Source organism: Acytostelium subglobosum (genome assembly GCF_000787575.1).
Source record: "Acytostelium subglobosum LB1 DNA, scaffold: scaffold7, whole genome shotgun sequence".
Taxonomy (NCBI): Eukaryota; Evosea; class Eumycetozoa; order Acytosteliales; family Acytosteliaceae; genus Acytostelium; species Acytostelium subglobosum.
The window spans coordinates 254,353-275,387 of NW_012236526.1; the positions used below are offsets into that span (position 1 = coordinate 254,353).

The following is a 21,035-nucleotide window of genomic DNA, read 5'->3' on the forward strand; positions in this document are numbered from 1 at the left end:
GATGAGCACAGTTAGGGACACCGCAAAATGCTTTGACCGATAAAATTAACTTAAACAATATAAAAATAACCTCTGACAACAAATAACTATTACAACAACTTATTCATTCACATCAACACTTGACATCATCAATGTATATCCAATACTAATCCATTACTTTCTAATCATACTTTAACAGTTGACCAATAATCATACATAACAATGGTTACCATCTGCCAGAGTCCCACCCAAGTATCAACGCAATGTACACCAAAGGTAGTTATTATTCATCCATTCACATATCCAACAACAAACAAACAACCAACAAGTTGAATGATGATACTTGCTGACGGTGCGGTCTGACTTTATAATGACGAAGCTCGTCGTGTACAAAATTTTCTTTCTGAACAACAACTATCAACTACATACATACATACCTATCTACAATCAACAATTTCACTGCCAACCAATCCAATCCAATCAGTTATCTAACCATTACTTCCTTTCCAATATCACAGACACATACCTCAATGTTGCCACATGGTACCACTTGCTCACTTAATTAATAAATCAAAGAGCTTATTAATACATACATACATACATATATCTTTTGTTGCACGCTTGTCATTAACCTGGTTCATCATCTTATAAATCGTTGATCCAGTGATTGATCAAACAAACCCAAGACGATGAACCCATTCCCAAACACCCCATTCATTCACACACCAATGGGTGATAGGTAAGATGCAAAAGGTGGAAAGAAGGGAGGAATTGATTGAAAAACAAACAAGTTGTGTTTGAATGAATGAATGAGCAACGCTTCACATCTACTACATCATCATAATTCAAATAAATAATCACAATAGAACATAAATATATTACATGTAATAATTGTATATATAAGTAGTTCAATAGTATAAATATATATATTTGTAGTATTATTATAGAATCATGTATTCTATAAATAAATCAAAGGTCTATGTCTTTGATATATACTCCTATTTCAATGATTATGACATTGATTCACATCGACGTTATGGATCAATGAGATGTTCAACTCATAATCATATACTACTACAACAACAACAAGCACAAGCACAACAACAAGCACAAGTACAACAACAACAGGTACATAAGTGCACATGTATAGATTCGATTGTATCAATCACTTGTAATATTCATAATATCATTAGTAGTAGGAATGATGGAAGTGGGAGTGAGGTCGAGCAGGATGATGTTGATTTGGAGGACGACGATTACGCATATGAGGAGGATCATGATGAACAGGATGACGAAGACGATGAGGACGATGAGGACGATGAGGACGATGAAACAGCTGATGGTGACGACAGGGTGGATGACAGTGCCACTCACAAGATGTTGAGGAGGAGGAAGAAGTTGGACAGAGAACAAAAGTCATTGTTTAAGAAGCCACCAGACTTTGGATGCTATACCAACAACAAGTTGGAGCCACAGCAGCAACAGCCGACAGTGTTCACACTCAATCAATCAGGCCAGAACAGACTGTCGAGATCCAAGCAGATGATGTCACCGCCACCACAACACAACTTCATATCGACGTCATCTTCAATCAATGACACTGATGCCTCATTGGACGGCTCTGAACTGCTGGACAACTATACAGACAGCGACTTTAGCAGCGCACCCACACAACTGTCAGACATGGCCAAGGTGGACAACAACTGCTCGCCAATCTTTGCCAAAGCACTTCACTCTGGATCCTTCCACATCCAGTCACAGCTCAATCGCTACACCACTGACTTTAAGCAGAAGAACTGGAACGATGAGTTCCAGACCCTCTTGGCACTTCCCGACACTGAGTCCAAGTTCTCCAAGTTGTCCCATTTGGCAAGGGACTTTGTGTTTGCTGCAAAGACATATGTATGTTGCTCATCCTGAGGTCAGACTCACTCATGTATCACTCACTCATGAATCAATCACAGGCCACCATTATCATCAATGAGCTGTGCTTGCCGTTTGAGCAAAAGAGCTTGCGACCTGTGGACATGGGAGGATTCGCTGGTGGACTAAAGTATTACTGTCAGGGTATCCTGTTCAAGTTTGCGATGGATTCCATGTTGAATGAGGACTGTTGGATGTATGGTGGACCCATTCCCAGAGATGACTATGCCTCAAAGTCTGCATCCAATGAGCTCAAAGGACTGATATCGTACTACATGGCAGGCGTGCCAGGCCTACACTATCCTTTGGTAAGTTGTTGTTGTCTTCATTGATCACATTCAATCACTTATTCAATCAATCAAACAAACAAATAGATCGCTCTGATAGATTATAAAGGATTCAGATTGATTGCATTGTCATTGTTACCAATCAATTCAGAGACGATACGATATGGATCATCAGATAGTGGAACTATTGTACATGATGATATTAAGGAGTTGAGCGAGAAGATGAATGAAGCGGCAAGGATCATCAATTTGAAGGCTCATCGCGTTGGCAGTGTGGATGAGTTCACCAAAGAGCTGTCCAGTCCTGGCGACCTCGAGGCACATCTTGGCAACGACAGCAGATACTACGTCATTGACTTTAGTCGAACATTCCCTCCAGAGGCACTCACGCGAGAGGATCTCAACAGAAGGAGTATCTTTTACAACTTGCTTCGACCAGAGTTTGGTAAGTAGCATCGCGATGTACATGTGGCCAGCCACGTGGGACACTCAACTAACATACTTCAATCAAGTGTCCAAATGGTCAAAGCCTTTGTGTAGCGACTCATTTACGGGTTGGCAGAGGCTGGATCAGAACAAACAGATGCATAATATGGAGGTGGAGGAGGCCACCAAATACTTGTTGACTACACAGGTCAAGCAGTTGGCAGAGAAGTTGGACAAGGAGTTCAAGGGCAGGATGTTGAACCAGGGTGTTATAAGCGCATTGGCACCGGATGAGCCATCCAACTTTGATGAGATCAAGACACAGTTTGCCACCAAGTTCTTGCCAATCATTCAGAAGCGGTTCGAGACGATGGAGGTGCAGAACCAGCAGCAGTTTGCCGTCACGGACGAGATCAACACGGCCAACATGGTGGAGAGTGTCGAGTCTACCAGCTCGATGATGCCTGAGCTGCCTGTCAAGCGACTGGCCAGGACGTTGAACAATGTGAGGAACGAAACGCCACGCCAACTCCTCATGATCATTGAGGAGATGCATAGATTCGGGGTCAACCTGCGTCACATGGGTCGACTCCGTTTCCACTCAATGTCCATTCGTCTGAGAGACCTACTTCTCTTGGAGATGACTGCAAGATCAATCAAGGTACGTGAGTGATCACACATACCTGTAGCCAATCAACTTGCACTAACACTCGCGCACTCACTACACAGAGTATAATCAAGGAAGAGATGAGATTAAAGATGAAGGAGGTACAGGGCTTGTCAGAGGAGCCATTCAAACAGGTGGTCATCACGATATTCAATCAGATATTAGACTACAAGTCATTGATTTGGAAGCGAGTGTTCTCAACGATACAGAGCAAGTATTATATGGCCTTCCAGATTGCCGATGAGACCAGCCCAACGGGATCAATCGATGAGGTGCCCAGCGACAATGACTCTTGGATGGAGAGTATCAATGCCAAGAACCTGTTTGAACGCATGCAACTGCTCACTGGCATTGCCTTGTCACCACTGGCGCAGTACGAGTTCTCTCGAGACCCACTCCTATTCCAATTTGTCGACTCGGACATTCAAGAGATCTACTCAACCGTCAAGCATATGAACATTGTGGATTATGCAGAGGGCATGGCGCTGTCCATGTCGGCGGCCAACAAAAAGGGTCGAGAGCGTCTGCGTCTGCTCAAGATGGCCACGTCCAAGTTTGAGTCGTCGCTCAAGTCCAACCCCGACAACCTCGAGTGCATCTGCCAGCTGGGTCGCACACTGGTCACGCAGGCCGAGTCGATCACGGCGGTGGCCGGCTCATTTGGCAAGAACCTATACATCAAGTCGCTCGAGGAGGCGTCTGAGAAGTTCAAGCATGCCATCACAATTTCGCCAGACTACTCCCAGGCGTACTATGAACTGGCGCAGGTGTATCTATTGATCGCGCAGCACTACTACTCACTGCCATTCAAGGCCAAGCGATACTTCTTGATGGCATCGAATGAGTTTAGCGCAGGCCTACAACGCATACCCAGCAGGACATCAACGCGCTACAAGGCCATGTCAGACTTGGTGCTGGACACTGCCACTCGCCTGTTTGAGAAGGGACTGGAGGGCTGGTCCACCTACATCATTGGAGTGACAATCATTTGCGAGGCATTGGAGAAGCTCAACGACAAGGACTCTAGCGTCAAGGTGTTGTTGGCCAAGTCATACATCTATCGACCATTCTACAACAACGAAGAGAATGACGAGCGATTGCATTACTACAGTAAGGCGGCCAGCAAGTTCCAGCAGGCTCTACTACTGTCCGAGGACAAGAAGTATGAGATACTTGAGATTGGTCGAGAGATTTGGCTCAAGTCCAAGGTGGGCAACCGCAAGCTTGCCTACCCATCGACCTACATCTTCCGGCTCCTAGTTCAGAGTTCATACCTCCAAGAGAACAAGGTCTACTCAATGTATCTAGACTCTTTGATTGAGATATCAAGGGTAAGTGAGCGAGTACCTTCTGATACAGCTTGGACCACAGCATGATCCCTAACACAACTCTCTTTCATTTTAGATGGAAGTTACCAACATGGAGATCAACAAAGAGTTGGCAATATTGATTGAGAAGATGTTGAGTATCAACGTATGTCCTTTCCATTCAATCAAATCAATCAATCAATCAATCATACTTACCTGGAACAATCACTTTCTAGAATCCATACGCAAGGGACAAACTTCAATCTGCCATTGACAACCAGAAACAGGAGTTGTGCGACTTCCTTGTGGCGGCAGTGTTGTCAGATGTATTGAAGACGTTGCTCAAGCAAAAGGCAACGGGCGTGAGGAGTGTTTTGTTGCAAATGACATCGATCAGTGATCAAACATTGTTGGCATTGGGTGATATATTCGAACAGATGGACGAGCTCAACTTGTCCACTTGCCCACTGCTCACGGACAATGGTATTGCAGAGTTTCTCACCAATCATGGCAAGACTCTCACCACACTCAATCTATCGAGCACAGCGGTCAGCGCCAAGACCATCACGATCATCTCCAACTTTTGTCCATTGATCCACACGCTCAATGTACAGAACTGTCCACTGGCCGACACAGAGACACTGCTCCAGCTGTCATCATTGTCACGACTGAAGCGTCTGGACATCTCCAAGTGCAAGATCACCAACGATGTCATCACACAGTTCTCCACGTCCCACCAGCTCAGCGAGCTGTGCGTGCGCAACCTGAACCGTGTGAGTGACGACGCACTCCAACTGTTTGGATGCCAGCTCATCAAGGTACTGGACCTCAGCTCGTGTTCCAAGATCACGGACCAGGCATTCTTGCAACTGCCACACTGTCCACTGATGGAGGTACTCATCTTGGAGGCCTGCTACAATCTGACTGACGCATCCGTTGTCAACATCTCTCACAAGATGCCATCACTCAAGAAGCTGTCGCTCAAGGGCTGCAAGTTCATCACGGACGTGGGCATCATTAACCTGGTGCAGCGATGCATTCGTCTCGAGGATTTGAAGCTTTCTCGTTGCCAATCAATGACGGACGACTCGATCGACGCCATCTCCACACAGATCTCTGGTACATTGGAGCGCATAGACATATCAATGTGTCCACAACTGTCCGAAGCATCATTCCTCCAACTCATCACACGCTGTGATCGTCTCACAGCCATCAACTTTTCAGAGAATGTCAAGGTATCCAATGTTGTCGTCGAGCTCATCAGTGAGAAGTTCCCCAACCTTCAACATCTAAGACTTGATTCCTGCACGTAAGTAGTGACATTGGAGACTATCCATCTCGCGCAACTAACTAACATGGCTCGCACAACAGCAAAACAACTGACATGGATGGACAGTTGGCTGTATACAACAATAAGCTTCAGACATTGAGCATCAAGAAATCACAGATGAATCATCAGAGTTTCTTGAACCTTACGTCATCACTGATCAATCTCACATCACTCACGGTAAAGTCGTGTCTCCAGTTGACAGACATGTCATTCGCATCAATAGGCATGCTTGAACATCTGGAGTTCCTCGACATTAGTGACAACTACCGACTCTTGGACAACTCAATGTTGACAATCTGCAAGAGTCTTCACAAGCTCCAGTATCTGGACATATCACAATGTGTTAGGGTATGTGTTTGTGCAGGATTGATTGATCAGGATCACTCACTAACATTACTCATTCAACCAAACATGTTATAGTTATCAACCAAATCATACTTTATGATTGGTAAGCACTTGACAAGATTGGAGGCATTGATTATGCATGGATGTTTGAGTGTGGACGACGCGTCAATAGTGTATATAGCAGAGAATATGACGCAGTTGAGACACATGGACTTGTCCTACTGTACCAACATCACGGACAATGCAGTGTTTGCCCTGTCTAATCATCAGCGCTTCTTGGAGAAGCTCTATCTGAGAGACTGTCGATCGATCACTCAGGCATCAATCGATCACGTCAAGGAGAAGTGCAACCTCTTCCGTCTGACACGTCTCTCACTTCACTCATTGCCATTGATTGGTGAGCTGATGGGTGCGCCCAACAAGGCACTTTTAAAGCCCATCACCTACAAGGATCGGACATCATCCAATGAGTGGCGGCTCAAGTCCAAGAAGATGCATGAACTCGTCATGGAGAATAAGGAGAAGGTCGAACAGATATTGTTACAAAAGTCCCCACCGCCCACCTCCAAGGCGCCTCCCCAGAAGCCTGTCTATCTACCATTCACCGAGAAACGAGACTATCACACACTGAGTCGAGGTGATCGTACTGGATTGGATCCAGAACATCTGGAGGTAAGTGTTAAGTTATACATTGTTGGTGAATGAATCACTCACTAACTTCATCACCGATCAATCATTTTTATAGTACTATCTTGCTGAGGATGACTTTGTAAGATTGTTTGGAATGTCCACAAAGAAGTATGAAGTTACTACCAAGTGGAAGAGAGAGGAAAGGAAGAAACAACTTCATCTATTCTAGAAGTTCTGGATAAATATTATATTTGTATAACTTTGTTTGTCTACATCATTACCATTTTGGATTGATTATTTTATTGATTGTTTGCAATAGTTCTAATCATTGGAAAGGGGAGTGAGTGATTGTCTTGGACCATGTTCCCTCAACTCTTGAATGACTTATCTTTGGATAATATCACTTTTATTAATTGATTTAATCAATCAAACAAATAAATAAACAATCACCTTAGAGAATTGATGGATTAGGAAGATGGTAAATTTGAATGAAATTTCGCTCAACTTCTTAACCACACTTCCATCTCATCTTCGAGGCTTCCAACATGAGAGAATTGAGTGTCACTTTAACGAGATTATATTACCAATACAATTACAAAACATATACATACATATAAATATATATATACAATGTCAACACTAGATATTAGTAATATTAACAAACAACATGATGTGTTGGCAATAGTGAGCCAGGACTATCCTGCCTACGAGTCAATCGTCAATGCACTCAATACTGCTGCCAAGTCAGTCGTGTTGGCACAGTCTACAACATCTATACCAGCAGCAGCACAACAGAGCTTTGCCGATCGCATTGTTGTGGTCAGCGGTGCCAACATCACCTCTTTGCAATCGCTGTCCAGCGCACTAAAGGATGGCGGCCTGCTTGCCGTCTACCAATCCACTCCTCAGAACCTCACACTCGATCTCCTCTGCAATGGCTTTGTCGATGTCACATCTTCAGACTACAATGGACTTGCACTCACATGTGCCGCCAAGCCAGATTGGAACACTGGTGCTAGTCAATCAGTCAACATTGTGCCACAATCCGCTGGTTGGGGCAACGTCGGTAACAATGATGCTCGTATTGATGAGAGCGAGTTGTTAAGTGAGGCAGACAAGAATGTTAAACCATCAAGTAACTATCAATATATATACATTAATTCGTTCGTGTTTGCTAACCCTCACTCAACCATGCAGCTACATTGGAGGATTGTGGAGTTGGCTCAAAGAAGAAGGCTTGCAAGAACTGTACATGTGGACTGGCAGAGATGGAGGCAGCTGGAGAAGAGGCACCAAAGCCAAAGCTGACAAAGGAGATGATTGAGAACCCAGGTGTCAACAGTAACTGTGGAAGCGTATGTATATCATCTTTGAAATGCTCAATATCCTTGGATATTACATCACCATACTCATACAAGTTGTTCATTCCATCATTCATAGTGTTCTTTAGGTGATGCATTCAGATGCAAGGGATGTCCATACAGAGGACTGCCATCATTCAAGGTTGGCGAGAAGATTGTATTGCCAGACGACTTCCTCACTGACGACATCTAAACAATACATACATACACATAACTCAATACTCTTTAATGAATACCGTGATCATTTCAATGACATGGTTGTGACGGATACGGGTCAGATCTTAATAGGTTGCGCACCTTTTTGCTCGTTTCAGGTTCGCTGACCACGGGTTACCACGCCTAGCCCCAACATTTGTGTCTGGGTCGCGCCTTTCGCCACAAAGGCCCATATTCTGATTTGCAAATCATTTATTATCTTTGGTTCCCTTCACGCCTCTGAACCAAGGTTGGGGGTTATGCGATAACAACAGGCAGACACACGTACGACATCATCACCATCACCAACATCACTTTGATTGATTCAAATCACTCATTCATTTCTTTCATTTCATTCATTCACTAAGTGATACATATTCTTATCTATCTTTATATCTATCTATCATAATGGAGCAGCTAGGACTGATCAGCCAGTACATTGATAGCTGGAGGTGGACTCCAGAGACACCATTGTCTCACTGGATGTACCCAGCATCAACATCAGTTCTCTACCTCTTGGTTATCTTCTCTCTTTACGTAAGTTGCGTTGAAGATGGAAGTGTGTGAGTGGAACTATTCCTGATCACTAACCACCACGACCGACCCCGTCAATCATACATTTGGAATACAGTCATTCATGAAGAAGAGGGAAGCGTTCAAATTGAAGGGACTATCAATTATTCACAACACCAACCTGATCGTATTGTCATTTGCCATGATGGCTGGTGTGCTACATGCCGCCTACACTCAATCTCAGGAGCAGGGCGTGTTCTCACTGTTGTGTGAGCAAACCCCAACGGCAGTCAACGGAAGGATTGGCTGGTGGATCTACGTCTTCTACCTGTCCAAGTACTACGAGTTGTTCGACACGGTCATCCTGGCGCTAAAGAAGAAGCCTTTGATCTTCCTGCACATCTTCCATCACATGGCCATGGTGCCCGTCACATGGCAGTGGCTCAGCGACCAGTGGCTCGTGGGCAGCTGGTGGTGCGTCTTTGTCAACTCGTTCATCCACACCATCATGTACTATTACTACCTGCAGACGACACTTGGCAACGACTGCTGGTTCAAGCGCTACATCACCACGGCTCAGATCGTACAGTTCCTCACGGGCACTGCCATCGTGTCGCACTGGTTCTACATCAGACAGTCGGAGAACTGTCAGGGAGGCATTGCCCCAGCCATCGTCTCCTACGTCATCAACTCGATGTTCATCCTCCTCTTTATCCGTTTCTACATCAAGTCATACTCTAGACCCAAGACTGGAGGAAAGGTTGTCAAGTCTGAATAAAGACCAGGATTATTACAACGACTCAAATAGCAAAGGTTGTTTGTTTATCAACAACCTTGGCGAAATATATATATATTAATGTTTAGGACTCCTTTAGCCTCGAGGTTGTTGATGTTGGCTGGTACTCTTCTCAATCCATCCCGCATCCAAATGTACATTGCTGTCATAGATTGAGTACTCGCGCATCTTGGAGTCCACTTTGAAGTTGTTATCTTCAAGGTCTTGGAGACAGGCTAGATACCTTGCCTCTGCCTTGTCCTTGCCAATGTGATACATTCTCATCGTGACGAATCTCTGTTGTTCGCCAGTGTCATTGTTGGCCTTGAATGCATTCTTTGATAGATGTGCCTGATGTTTATCAATCAGTTGATGTAACAGGACATAGTCCTGATTGGCAGGCAGGTTAAGTTTGATATGGAACTCAAAGTAGTTCTCTGGGCTGACCTGTTGAGCATCCAAGTCAGTCAAAGGCACGCCAACACATGAGAACATAATCTCAATCTTGATCCTTGTGATGGTAAAGTTATTACAAATGAACTTGTTGGCCAACTCATATGCCAATGATTGTATCTCAATCAATGTTCTGTTGTTGAGTGAATGGATGGAAGGTTAGTAACCTTGATGGATGAGGGTAATGCTCCTGACACTATTACATACCCTCTATGATATGATGATGTCATCATTTGTGTTGGATGTTGTCCTTTGGGTAGTTCAATTAGTACTGGCTTGCAACCAGTTGTAGAACACACCTGACGGAATGTGTCCAGTGATGGTGCATGCTCATCATTCTTCACAGTGATATGTATCTCGAATAGACCACTGTATGGATGACATCTTATCAATTCGGCCATTGACAAGTATGCCTTATGTCTTCCACTCAATATAAACTTATTGCCTTGTTTCTTTGACAGGCTACACTCCAATCCATTTGGTTTGAATATAGACCTAAGTGATAAGATACTAAAGTTAGTATCACTGAGTCGTTTTAGACATCAATATACTTACTCCCAAAGTATGTTTGTGCTTGTGTCTGGAGTGTCTGGTGCAATGATTGTTCCAGTGACTGTTGATTGGAATGTTGCAATGTCAATGCCATTGGAAGTATAGAGTAGAGTGATATTGGATGATGCTCTACAACCAACGTATTTTGATACAATGTTGTTATCCTTGTTCAATTGATCATAGTCGAATTCATTAAAGTGTACCAATGTTGATGTTGACTTTGAAGTAGGAGGTGTCTGTTCAATAATGAGTGATTTATATTCACAAAAGCATGATACATTGTTGTTATTGTTGTCCAATACAATCTGTTTATAAGATTGTAACAACAATGAGTTCAATTGTGAGAATCCATTGCCATTGCCATTGTCATTGTCTTTGTCATTGTGTTTGATTGTAATTGATGAATTGTATAACTTTAGTTTAGAGTTAAAGTCAGCCAAAATCCTTATTATCTCATTATAATATATTAGAGTATCACTTGATGATTTTGATATAAAGTATATATCACGCAACATTGTTGTTGTTGTAATAATCTATATCTCTTTGTTTGATTATACCAAATTATCTCCAAATGTCTCGTCTTTTGTCTCTTGCCAAACCCCTCATGTTTCCTCGCTCATTCCACATGGGTGTTTGAGAGAATTTACTTGGAAGTCGTCACTTCACTTCAATGCTAATACACATGAACATTCACCTATATCTACATTGAGTATCACTTAATTGTTGTGTTCTTGACATGCCCTCATTTCAATCAATCAATCAATCAATGATGGATCAAATACCTAATATAGTATTACGTATCATATTCAAACAACTATTGACATCATCTGTCAATATCATATGCAATGATGACGATGATGATGACGATGATAATCGTGGAGGTGGATTGGATCAACTCTGTTTCGGTCTAACATGTAAAAGACTATACTCATTGTATAACAAATGGTCATCAACTTGTTTGGCACCTGATGATGACTCAACAACAACAACAACAACAATACCTAAAGCACCAGAACAATTGATGGTCATTGCCAATGACTTTGATAGACCGATTGAACCAGGATCATTACCTTCGACATTGACAGTGTTGCGATTTGGTTCATACTTTAATCAACGATTGATACCTGGATCAATACCAGAGACGGTCATTGAGATTGTCTCTGGTGTGTGGTTCAATCAACCGATTGAAGCTGGTGAACTACCTCCTAGGTTAAAGTCACTCACCTTTGGATTCTATCATGATCAACGTATCCCTCCCCATACTCTACCAAACTCACTCACGGAGCTTACAATGGGACTCAAGTTTAGTCATTTACTCGAGCTGCATTCATTACCCTCGTCCATCACCAGTTTGAGCTTCAAGATTCCCTACGATCGCCCAATCCCTGTTGGCGTGCTCCCTGCCTCACTAAAGATTCTCAACATGGGCAGGTACAACAGTTATCCAATCATGCCAAATGTTCTCCCTCCCAGTCTCACAGAGCTATCCTTTGGCAATGGCTTCAACAGAAAGTTTGAAATTGGCACCCTGCCAAATGGCCTGAGGTCCCTGAAGCTTGGTATCAGTTATCAACAGGTGATCCTGCCAGGCGTGCTACCCGAGACCCTGGAGCTGTTGACCATTGGATCAGGCAGCGATCAACCAATAATACCAGGTGCATTAACTGGTACCTCGCTGACCAAACTCACATTGTCCGAACATTACTCACAACAGATACAACCTGGTAGCTTGCCAAACACTCTCACAGAGTTTGCTCTCCCCGATGCATTCAACCAGGTGTTGCTTCAAGGTGCTTTGCCAACATCAATTACAAGTTTGAAGATGGGCAAGTACTTTGATTTGGAGATACAACCTGGATCATTGCCACCAACATTAGAGACATTGGAGTTTGGTTACTATTACAATCAGTTCATTGCGCCAAACTCATTGCCTTCAACACTACGATCACTTACATTTGGACATATGTATCAGCATGCTTTGATGCTTGGATCACTACCCCAGTCACTAAAGTTGCTTACCTTTGGTGCAATGTTCAACTCATTGTTTGACATTGGTGTACTGCCCTCACAACTGACCTCGTTGTCGTTTGGTACCAACTACAATCAACCAATGACCGAGGGGATACTACCACCATCATTGAGATTCCTTGGTATAGGTGCACTTTTTGCCAATAATCCGATTGTATTACCATCACAACTACATGCACTTTGCATTCACACCATTGATCAATGGTCCAACTTCAATCAAGTCATACCAACAACATTGTCATTGTTACATATTGAGTACTTTGTACCATGTGCATCAAGGGAAGAAGTGATTCGTCGTGAGACCGCAACAAAGCCACTGGTTAATCACAGGTTGAGTAGACTGACAATGGAGATCACAATACAAGATGATGGTACTAGAGTTGATCTAATAGATGGTCTATTGATGAAACAGATTGTACATCTATTCCCAAAAGTCGATACATATAATCTAAAGAATGAACAACCCAATAGTTATGTCTATAATCAATGTCAATGTAGATTGATCCAGTCACAACTTGGACTATGTCAATGGAACATTGAGTACCAAGATAGGTCAAATTACTTCTTCTTGAAGTTCTAACCTTATGTCCATCAAATATTTAAAAATTGTGTAATAATAATAATAAACAAATATACATTTATTCGATCAATCTTATGATGGTTGTTGATCGCAACCCTCTGGATGCTGGACATTGATTGGTCCAAGACCAATAGTCGATGCCACCTTTATCGATGTTGCCGTGGACATTGTGTGCTTTCATCCATGAACCATGCTCAACGCGGTTGTTGACCATCTCAAATCCAACCATCCAGTCCGCTCAGTCAGTGATCACCAATGACTAGTGCCGCATCAACGTTCCAAAGACAGAGGTAATGTAGCCAGGGCACCGACAGACATGGGTGTTCCATTACCATTCATCGACGACACATCGTTATCAACAAAGACTGTCCTGGCTGGATACTCAATTGCTTTCAGTACCTTGAACATCTGTAACTGTTCATAGACGCTCTTGTCTGTGTAGCGATAGATCGACAGCTTGATATGCCTGAGCGTCGTGTTGGTGGCTTCGAACCGCTGATCCCAGCACACATCGAGTAGTTACAGATTGGGATTGGATGCGATCATGTCTGCATAATCAATGCCAATCCTTACGACAAGTTTGATCGTCTTGATCACAGTGTTGGCCGCATAGGCCTGGGTGAAGCGATGCACTGTGTTGTGCGTCAAATCACCAGCGTATGGGTCATAGTCGTCCACAAAGCCGATGCGTAGCTTGTGTAGAGCTCGCAGTTTGTTCAGGAATGTAAAGTCGGCCATGCGGTGACAGTTGATATCTAACAGTGTCAATGTGTTGGACATGGTCGAGAGGATCGACGCCCATGGTTGAAGAGTCGGGTCGACATTGTCCTTGCCACAAGCAATCTGCAGAGCCGTGAGTGTGTTCTTATGTGCCAATAGATTATTGGCATAGTTGCTGGGCTGCTTCTTCTTCTTCTTGTTGGTTGTGGTGGCATCGACCTCCTCCTTATTTATGATGTAGCGACGCAGGGGAAGTTTGATCATCGGCAGAATAAGACCAAGTACTGGTATATCAAATGCCCTGGGGAGTAGCTTAAAGGCAAGCGATGTGACCCTCCTTGGCCAGTTCGTGTTGAGACATTCGATGGTCTGCTGTAGACACTCGGCCGATGTGGTAGAGTTGAGGACCACTGTGACGTCGCCTAGATTAATGGTGGTGAGCAGATCCTTGGCCTCGGACGTGAGGTCGGTGAGGCCCGAGATGTCCAGCCGGTAGCGTCGAAGGATGTTGGTGACGCCAGACATGTTTCGCTTGTCAGCCGTCTTTAAGAGCCAGTAAAGTTTCTTGACTGAGCAATTCAGCGACACCCTGTAGCCAATGTTGATGTGGAGTTGGCTGAGTATCTCAGGGATGATCACGAGCCATCTCTTTGATAAACAAAACAGATTCACTACCCAAAACTTGTAGCGATAGAGCAAATTAATCAATAGCGTTATTATCTTCCTTTGTATAATCAGTGGTAGTGCTGGGTTACATGACATCCTGTTGTAGTTATTACTGTTACTGTATATTAATGACTCATACTTGTTCGAATAACAAGTGACTCATTCCACACATGGGTCATTTCGGAAGTTGTTGCCACGTGTCATCTTCACAACTTTTGAACAAGCACATGCATCTTCACTCTTTCATTCATTCAATCAAATAATTGAACATTGTAATAATAATAATACATATATATTAAGTAGTAATAGTAATAAGATATGACATCAAGAATACCAAATACAATTTGTTTGTTTGACGTTGATGGAACACTTACAAAGCCAAGGAATGTTGTTACAGCAGAGATGAAGCAATACCTTGCTACACTGATAACAAGAGTACAACTTGGTGTTGTTGGTGGAAGTGATCTTGTCAAGATTCAAGAGCAACTTGGCAATGACTGTGTATCAAAGTTTGATTACCTCTTTGCAGAGAATGGTCTGAATGCATTCAAGGCTGGTGCACCACTTGCTCAACAGGTATGGTATTGATTGAATGATCGAATGATCGAATGAATGAATGAACTACATTCTTACAACAACAACAACAACAACAATGATAGAGCTTTAAGAACTTCTTGGGTGAGGAGAACTTAAAGAAGTTCCTCAACTTTGTACTTCACTACATTGCCGATCTTGATATTCCAATCAAGAGAGGAACATTTGTCGAGTTCCGCAATGGAATGCTCAACGTATCACCAATCGGAAGGAACTGTTCACAGAGCGAACGCGAGGAATTCGAAAAGTACGACAAGCAGCACAACATTAGATCGACATTTGTCAATGTGCTCAAGCAGAAGTTTGCCGACCTTGGTCTACAATACTCTATTGGTGGTCAGATCAGCTTTGACGTGTTCCCCATCGGTTGGGACAAGACCTACTGTCTGCAGCATCTGCCCGCCGACCAGTACACCACCATCTACTTCTTTGGCGACAAGACAATGGTTGGTGGCAATGACTATGAGATCAGCACACATCCAAGAATCACAAAGTCATTCACAGTCACCTCGCCAGAGGACACTGAGAGGTTCCTCAAGGAGTTGTTCCCATAAAGGACAATAAAAAAGGCATCGATACTGTAGTATCCTCTATCAATCAGTCAATCACAAGTTAGTTTATTGGACTACTGCTGGCCTAGTATACACCCGACATTCCTTGGATATCACAGAGGCTAGCTTTGTGGCAATTGACCAAAGGAGTGTTTCCAACGTTGTTGACAATGTTGTCAAGAGTCAGAGTACCATGAGAACATGTTATCCATGGATTGTCCGAGCCATTGGCGAATGTCACATTGGATAGGATGACATCAGAGCTGGAAAAGTCCAATGGCAACGGAGTGTTGGAGTGGAGGGAGAAGGAGCAGTCTGTAATATTCAATGGGTTTACATCACCAACAAATGATCAGTTGTGAACAACTGTTGTTGTTGAAGGATGAACCTTGGATCGATATGTAAACTGTATACAAACTGACTACTCCACCTAGGAATGAGTTATCATCAAAGGTTGAGTTTGAGATCGATACAGAGCCAATGGGAACTGGACTGTATAATGAATGTGATACAAACAACAAGATTTGTGATTTAAGCGCTTGATTTCTGATGAATGTGCAATTGACAATGTCAATCACATCAGTTCCAAGCAAGTAGATCAAGTTCAGATGGAATGTGTTGGAGTCAAAGATTGAGTTTACCAAGGTCACATTGCCAGTGTTGGAATAAAAGATGTAATCGACATTTTTTCCTTGGAAGACGGTACCGTTGATGATAAGATTGCTTCCAATACTATAGAATATTGTTGCCATTGAATTGTCAACATTTCTAATCATACCTCCATTCAAACTTATATAAGTATAGTTTGATAAGGTATAAAATATGGTTGAAGCATTGAAATCCTGTATGGTTACATTGTTTAGGATGATGTCACCATAGATAACATCGGACAATAAAACTTGTTGTTGTCCATTGATCAATGTCAAGTTATTCAACACCAGACCTGTTGGCAATGCATTTTTATCCGATAGACCAGATGTTAAACCGATAAATGGTTGGAATGAATAGTCAAGGTCAATTATAACACCTTGGAGTCCACCATTGATTGTGACATTAAGTGAATATGGATTGATATTGACTTTGCCAGCATCATCTCCACTCTTTTTTTTTTATAGACTTCGCTTGCCATCCCGATGTTTAGTGCAGAGTTGACAGGGTTGGGTATTAGTTTTATGTAACTATTGAGTGCTGAGTCGATGTCTGGACAAGCTTGATTGGTTCCAGATTCAAGTCCACATAATATTGAAGTGTTGGTTGATAAGTTATCAACATAAATTGTTGTTGTCGTTAAAGTTGTAGCTGTAGACAACTTAATATATTAAGTACCAATAAGGTAAATATTATGATTGAATAATTGATATTGAACATTGATTGAGGGAGTATAATAATATTTTTTTATAACATTGAGAGTTAGATCTACAACTCCGTTCGAATCATCTTTCATAGATATAGTTCTCGCTGAAACTGGTCAATCACTCCAGAACATACATTGTACCATTTTGATCAGGTGATCAACAATGATTTTGGATGACAAGGCGCGCAATCCGATTGGTCGGGCATGCTCTCGAATAAAAAGACGAAAAGCCCTCCACAAACTGGAGCGATGCCAGTCTGTACCAACGGGTACCCTTTGACCTGATTGAGCCCTCAAATCGACACAAAGACTCGCTCTAAAAGATCCAACTTGGTCATCTGGCTTCTCTCTCTAAAAGAAAAAGAGATAATAAATATATATTTAATTATAATAACCGAGATCAGATTTATGATCGCAGCTTGATATGATGGTTGGAGTTTGATTGTGCAGCGTTGGCCTCAAAGACGGATGTTGGCCTTCGCAAAAAGTAGATCAGGAACACTATGGCATTGACCAAGATCAGTACAGAGAACGACATGGTGAATGAGAAGAAGCTGACGTGCTCATCGAGTAGTGTGCTGTAGATCGGTCCAATGAAGATGCCAAACGAGTAAAAGATACAAAACATTGAGAGTATCTTGCCATTGTGCGTGCCCTTCTCGGTGGGATCGACAATGTACGTCAGTATCGGTATGATTGGATTGAAGAACACGGCCAGGCCACCGCCAATCACAATGATGTCGATGAATAGCAGTGACAGGTGAGAGACGCGGTCGATAAAGGGGAAGGCCACCGCTGTGACCACTGCGCCAGCAAACGACATCTTGGTGCGGCTGACATAGTTCTTGTCGGTGAGGTAGCCACTGAGTGGTGAGAGCACGAGGAAGGGGAAGATGAAGCTGGCAAAGAGTAGAGAGGTGACACTTGTTGAGCGATGGAACTTGTTCTGTATCAGCAGGGGCAGGAGTGGTTCGAGACTGGACATGCCAATGGCAAAAAGTATGATGCTGCTCAATGTCATCCAAACATCCAATCGCTTCATAATCATCTTGAAGAACTCTCTCTCGTTCATTGGCTCGTCCACACTGTCCTCCACTCCATTGATATGTATCTCGTCAAACACTTCATGGTCAGCAGAGTTTATAATCGCATGATTGATTGGCTCAGACTCTGTTTGAACTGGTACCTCATCGCCTTCTTGTGACGTTTGATTGAGTTGTGATTGTTCTTGGTCCACGTCCACATCCTCCTCATCCTCTTGGTCTTGTACCACCACATGATCATCTGTCGACAAACTGATTGATGCACCATCACGCTGAGGGTCGGCCACGTCTGCTCCAGCCATCTCAACATCATTTAGGATGTCTTGTCTAATGTCACCATTGTCATCGATCAATTGTGTTATCTCTTTGCCCTTGCGATCTTTAAGTTGTTTGTGAAGTTTGATTGAACCATCGTCCACCAGGAGTACACGAGTCATTAGGTCTAACAATACGAATATGGCCGAGATGTAGAATGGCACAAGGTATCCAAAGTGTTCATAGGTGACGCCTCCAATGATTGGACCAACCAATGCACCGATTGTGTTGCCACCAATGACCGTACCACTTACAACGCCAAACTGTTCATTCGAGTAGATGTCGGCGATCAGTGCCAGTCCGACCACCCAGGCCACCGCCGAGCTCAATCCCTGGACGAAACGGGCGATGAATAGGATGGCCAGATGACGACCGTAGGCAAAGAGCATCGTGGAGCCGGCCAGCATGGCCATGCCAATGAGGAAGGGTGTACGACGACCAATACGATCCGACAGCACACCCACTATTGGCGTACCAATTAGACAACCGGCAGAGAACATTGCAAACAGTAGACCAGTGACTGATTGTGACTTGTGATATCGTGTCTCCATCTCCAATGGTATAATTGGCAGGATTATACCATAACATATCATATCTGTAAACAAAGCGAACGATATCGATACCAATATAGAGGTCTTTGAGTATCGTACTCTTTTAATAAATGGCCATAATCTTTTTATCATCTTATTATTATTATTATTATTACTACTAAATAGTATTATTATTATTATAATTATTATTACTGTACTGCAGTGGCTTTTATACCTTGCTTGGTACTATTACAAACTGTTGTCTACTATTGTTTGGAAAATTGATTGATTGATTGATTGACTGATTGAATGAGTGAATGAATGAATGATGTTTACTTTAGTCGACCTGTGAACACAAACAAATATAGTATGTTATGAAGAGATAGAATGAATGATTGATTGAATGAATGAATATAGTAAGTTGGGGAGTATGTCAATTCACTGACATACTCCACACTACCTCTTTGTGATGTAAGGTGATCAGAGGGTTCGTGTGTGGTATCCGGCTTGTTTGAGTGATGAGTGTGTTTGTGTGTTGGTGTGTTGTTGTAGTTGTAATAACAAAGTTGTTGGGTGTATGTGAGGTAGATAGATGTCTAATGCCCAAGAACTAAGTGAATGAATTGTTGACAGGATGATTGAATGAATGAATGAATGAACACTAAAATGAGGTCTCAAGACTTTATAATGTTTATCAATATTATGTCGTCAGGTGGTGCCACAATGACACATGTAATAGCATCTAACGACCAGGTGTTAGTGATGTGAGGTGAGGTGTGAAAACAGGGGTGAATGATGGTTTGGAACTGACCCCCATTCGTCGTCGAATTAGACTTGTCCCGACAATTGCTGATGGGTGAGTCTCAGAAGGCCAGGGTTCATTCACACAAGTGTGTGTGTTTGATTCTTTGAAGATGCAGAACTGATGACACACTCGTGTTCTTGATTGAAAAGAATGAACGAACGAACGATTTTATTCAGGTGACTCGAACAATCAATTCAATCATTCAATCAATCAATCAATCAGAATAATAGGTAGATAGGTAAAGTTATGCATCTCTGGTTTGGGATTGGCAAGTTGGTATTCAACCAATAATGTTCCCCAATCACGTCCAATGAGATTGCGAATAGGTCCTGGATGATGGATACTATTCTTGTTGCTGGGTGTTGGTCCTGTCTGGGGATTGGTATCTCTGTACGTGTAGGCTGCGACTAAAAGACAAGGCGGACCATCCAATGGCGATCGGACCCATTGTTGCGCCAAGTTCATACAAACAGACTCCTCAGCATGGTTAATGTCATCGAGTTGATGCAGTTCGACTACGTCCGTGATCAGTGCTCTCGACTGCCCAGCAACCCCAGTCCATTGGAGAACAAAGAATGTCAGGGCGTTGGGTGTGCCCGTACCCTTCTTTGATCTCATTAGACCAAACATCAGGTAGTCGGCATGAACCTTCACTCGGTAGTGTCCAGCAATAGCAGCCTGACTGCCATCTAGTCGTGGCTGCACTCTCAAAGAGTAGAGGAAGGGCGGTGGAAGGTACCTTGCGGCCGATGTAAAGCTGACATTGATCGGATGTGGCCATTTGGTTATTGAACGACCTGTTCGACGGCACTTCACCTCGACGACCATCTGGAAGTTGGTGTCACGTACTCTGGGCCTACGTCTCACTTGGATGTCCATGTAGGCAGTGCCATCACTCTGGACAGAGGCCTCCCACACCTGGTTCTGCATGGGTCGGAATGCACCGCCCACGATGCTGGCAACAAGGGTGAGATCAGAGTGCTGAGCGCATCCATTGAGGACGACCCAGAGACGAAAGGTAGACTTGCTCACGACCCTAAGGACAGTCTTCATCCAGACAAACATCAGTGCATCTGTGTGGCTCGGGTCCACTGTGTAAGGGGACT

The 21,035-nt window shown here is 43.2% G+C and overlaps 9 protein-coding genes across 9 annotated transcripts; 5 read left to right on the forward strand and 4 right to left on the reverse strand.

The window, feature by feature from the left end:
• Positions 1–668: 668 nt before the first annotated feature.
• Positions 669–7,123, forward strand: SAMD00019534_039850 (hypothetical protein; the record flags this gene model as incomplete). Its single annotated transcript, XM_012900490.1, has 11 exons — positions 669–718; positions 1,173–1,881; positions 1,944–2,210; positions 2,277–2,634; positions 2,702–3,276; positions 3,345–4,613; positions 4,687–4,755; positions 4,826–5,898; positions 5,961–6,267; positions 6,340–6,936; positions 7,010–7,123. The coding sequence occupies 11 exons, from the start codon at positions 669–671 to the stop codon at positions 7,121–7,123; spliced, it is 5,388 nt and encodes a 1,795-aa protein (XP_012755944.1).
• A 401-nt stretch (positions 7,124–7,524) lies between these two features.
• SAMD00019534_039860 (hypothetical protein) lies at positions 7,525–8,448 on the forward strand (the record flags this gene model as incomplete). The annotated part of the gene is made up of 3 exons (XM_012900491.1): positions 7,525–8,029; positions 8,092–8,249; positions 8,335–8,448. The coding sequence occupies 3 exons, from the start codon at positions 7,525–7,527 to the stop codon at positions 8,446–8,448; spliced, it is 777 nt and encodes a 258-aa protein (XP_012755945.1).
• Positions 8,449–8,846: 398 nt separating this feature from the next.
• On the forward strand, positions 8,847–9,735 carry SAMD00019534_039870 (hypothetical protein; the record flags this gene model as incomplete). The annotated part of the gene is made up of 2 exons (XM_012900492.1): positions 8,847–8,987; positions 9,082–9,735. Coding segments are annotated over 2 exons (795 nt in total), but the record flags the coding sequence as incomplete, so codon positions are not given.
• Positions 9,736–9,834: 99 nt separating this feature from the next.
• Positions 9,835–10,592, reverse strand: SAMD00019534_039880 (hypothetical protein; the record flags this gene model as incomplete). Its single annotated transcript, XM_012900493.1, has 2 exons — positions 9,835–10,324; positions 10,399–10,592. The coding sequence occupies 2 exons, from the start codon at positions 10,590–10,592 to the stop codon at positions 9,835–9,837; spliced, it is 684 nt and encodes a 227-aa protein (XP_012755947.1).
• Positions 10,593–11,731: 1,139 nt separating this feature from the next.
• SAMD00019534_039890 (hypothetical protein) lies at positions 11,732–13,345 on the forward strand (the record flags this gene model as incomplete). The annotated part of the gene is made up of 2 exons (XM_012900494.1): positions 11,732–12,106; positions 12,215–13,345. Coding segments are annotated over 2 exons (1,506 nt in total), but the record flags the coding sequence as incomplete, so codon positions are not given.
• A 276-nt stretch (positions 13,346–13,621) lies between these two features.
• On the reverse strand, positions 13,622–14,596 carry SAMD00019534_039900 (hypothetical protein; the record flags this gene model as incomplete). The annotated part of the gene is made up of 2 exons (XM_012900495.1): positions 13,622–13,846; positions 13,925–14,596. The coding sequence occupies 2 exons, from the start codon at positions 14,594–14,596 to the stop codon at positions 13,622–13,624; spliced, it is 897 nt and encodes a 298-aa protein (XP_012755949.1).
• Positions 14,597–15,055: 459 nt separating this feature from the next.
• On the forward strand, positions 15,056–15,885 carry SAMD00019534_039910 (hypothetical protein; the record flags this gene model as incomplete). The annotated part of the gene is made up of 2 exons (XM_012900496.1): positions 15,056–15,313; positions 15,397–15,885. The coding sequence occupies 2 exons, from the start codon at positions 15,056–15,058 to the stop codon at positions 15,883–15,885; spliced, it is 747 nt and encodes a 248-aa protein (XP_012755950.1).
• A 1,757-nt stretch (positions 15,886–17,642) lies between these two features.
• Positions 17,643–19,187, reverse strand: SAMD00019534_039920 (hypothetical protein; the record flags this gene model as incomplete). The annotated part of the gene is made up of 1 exon (XM_012900497.1): positions 17,643–19,187. One exon carries the CDS (start codon positions 19,185–19,187, stop codon positions 17,643–17,645), a length of 1,545 nt encoding a protein of 514 aa, XP_012755951.1.
• Positions 19,188–20,139: 952 nt separating this feature from the next.
• Positions 20,140–20,994, reverse strand: SAMD00019534_039930 (hypothetical protein; the record flags this gene model as incomplete). Its single annotated transcript, XM_012900498.1, has 1 exon — positions 20,140–20,994. The coding sequence occupies one exon, from the start codon at positions 20,992–20,994 to the stop codon at positions 20,140–20,142; it is 855 nt and encodes a 284-aa protein (XP_012755952.1).
• Between the last annotated feature and the right edge of the window lie 41 nt (positions 20,995–21,035).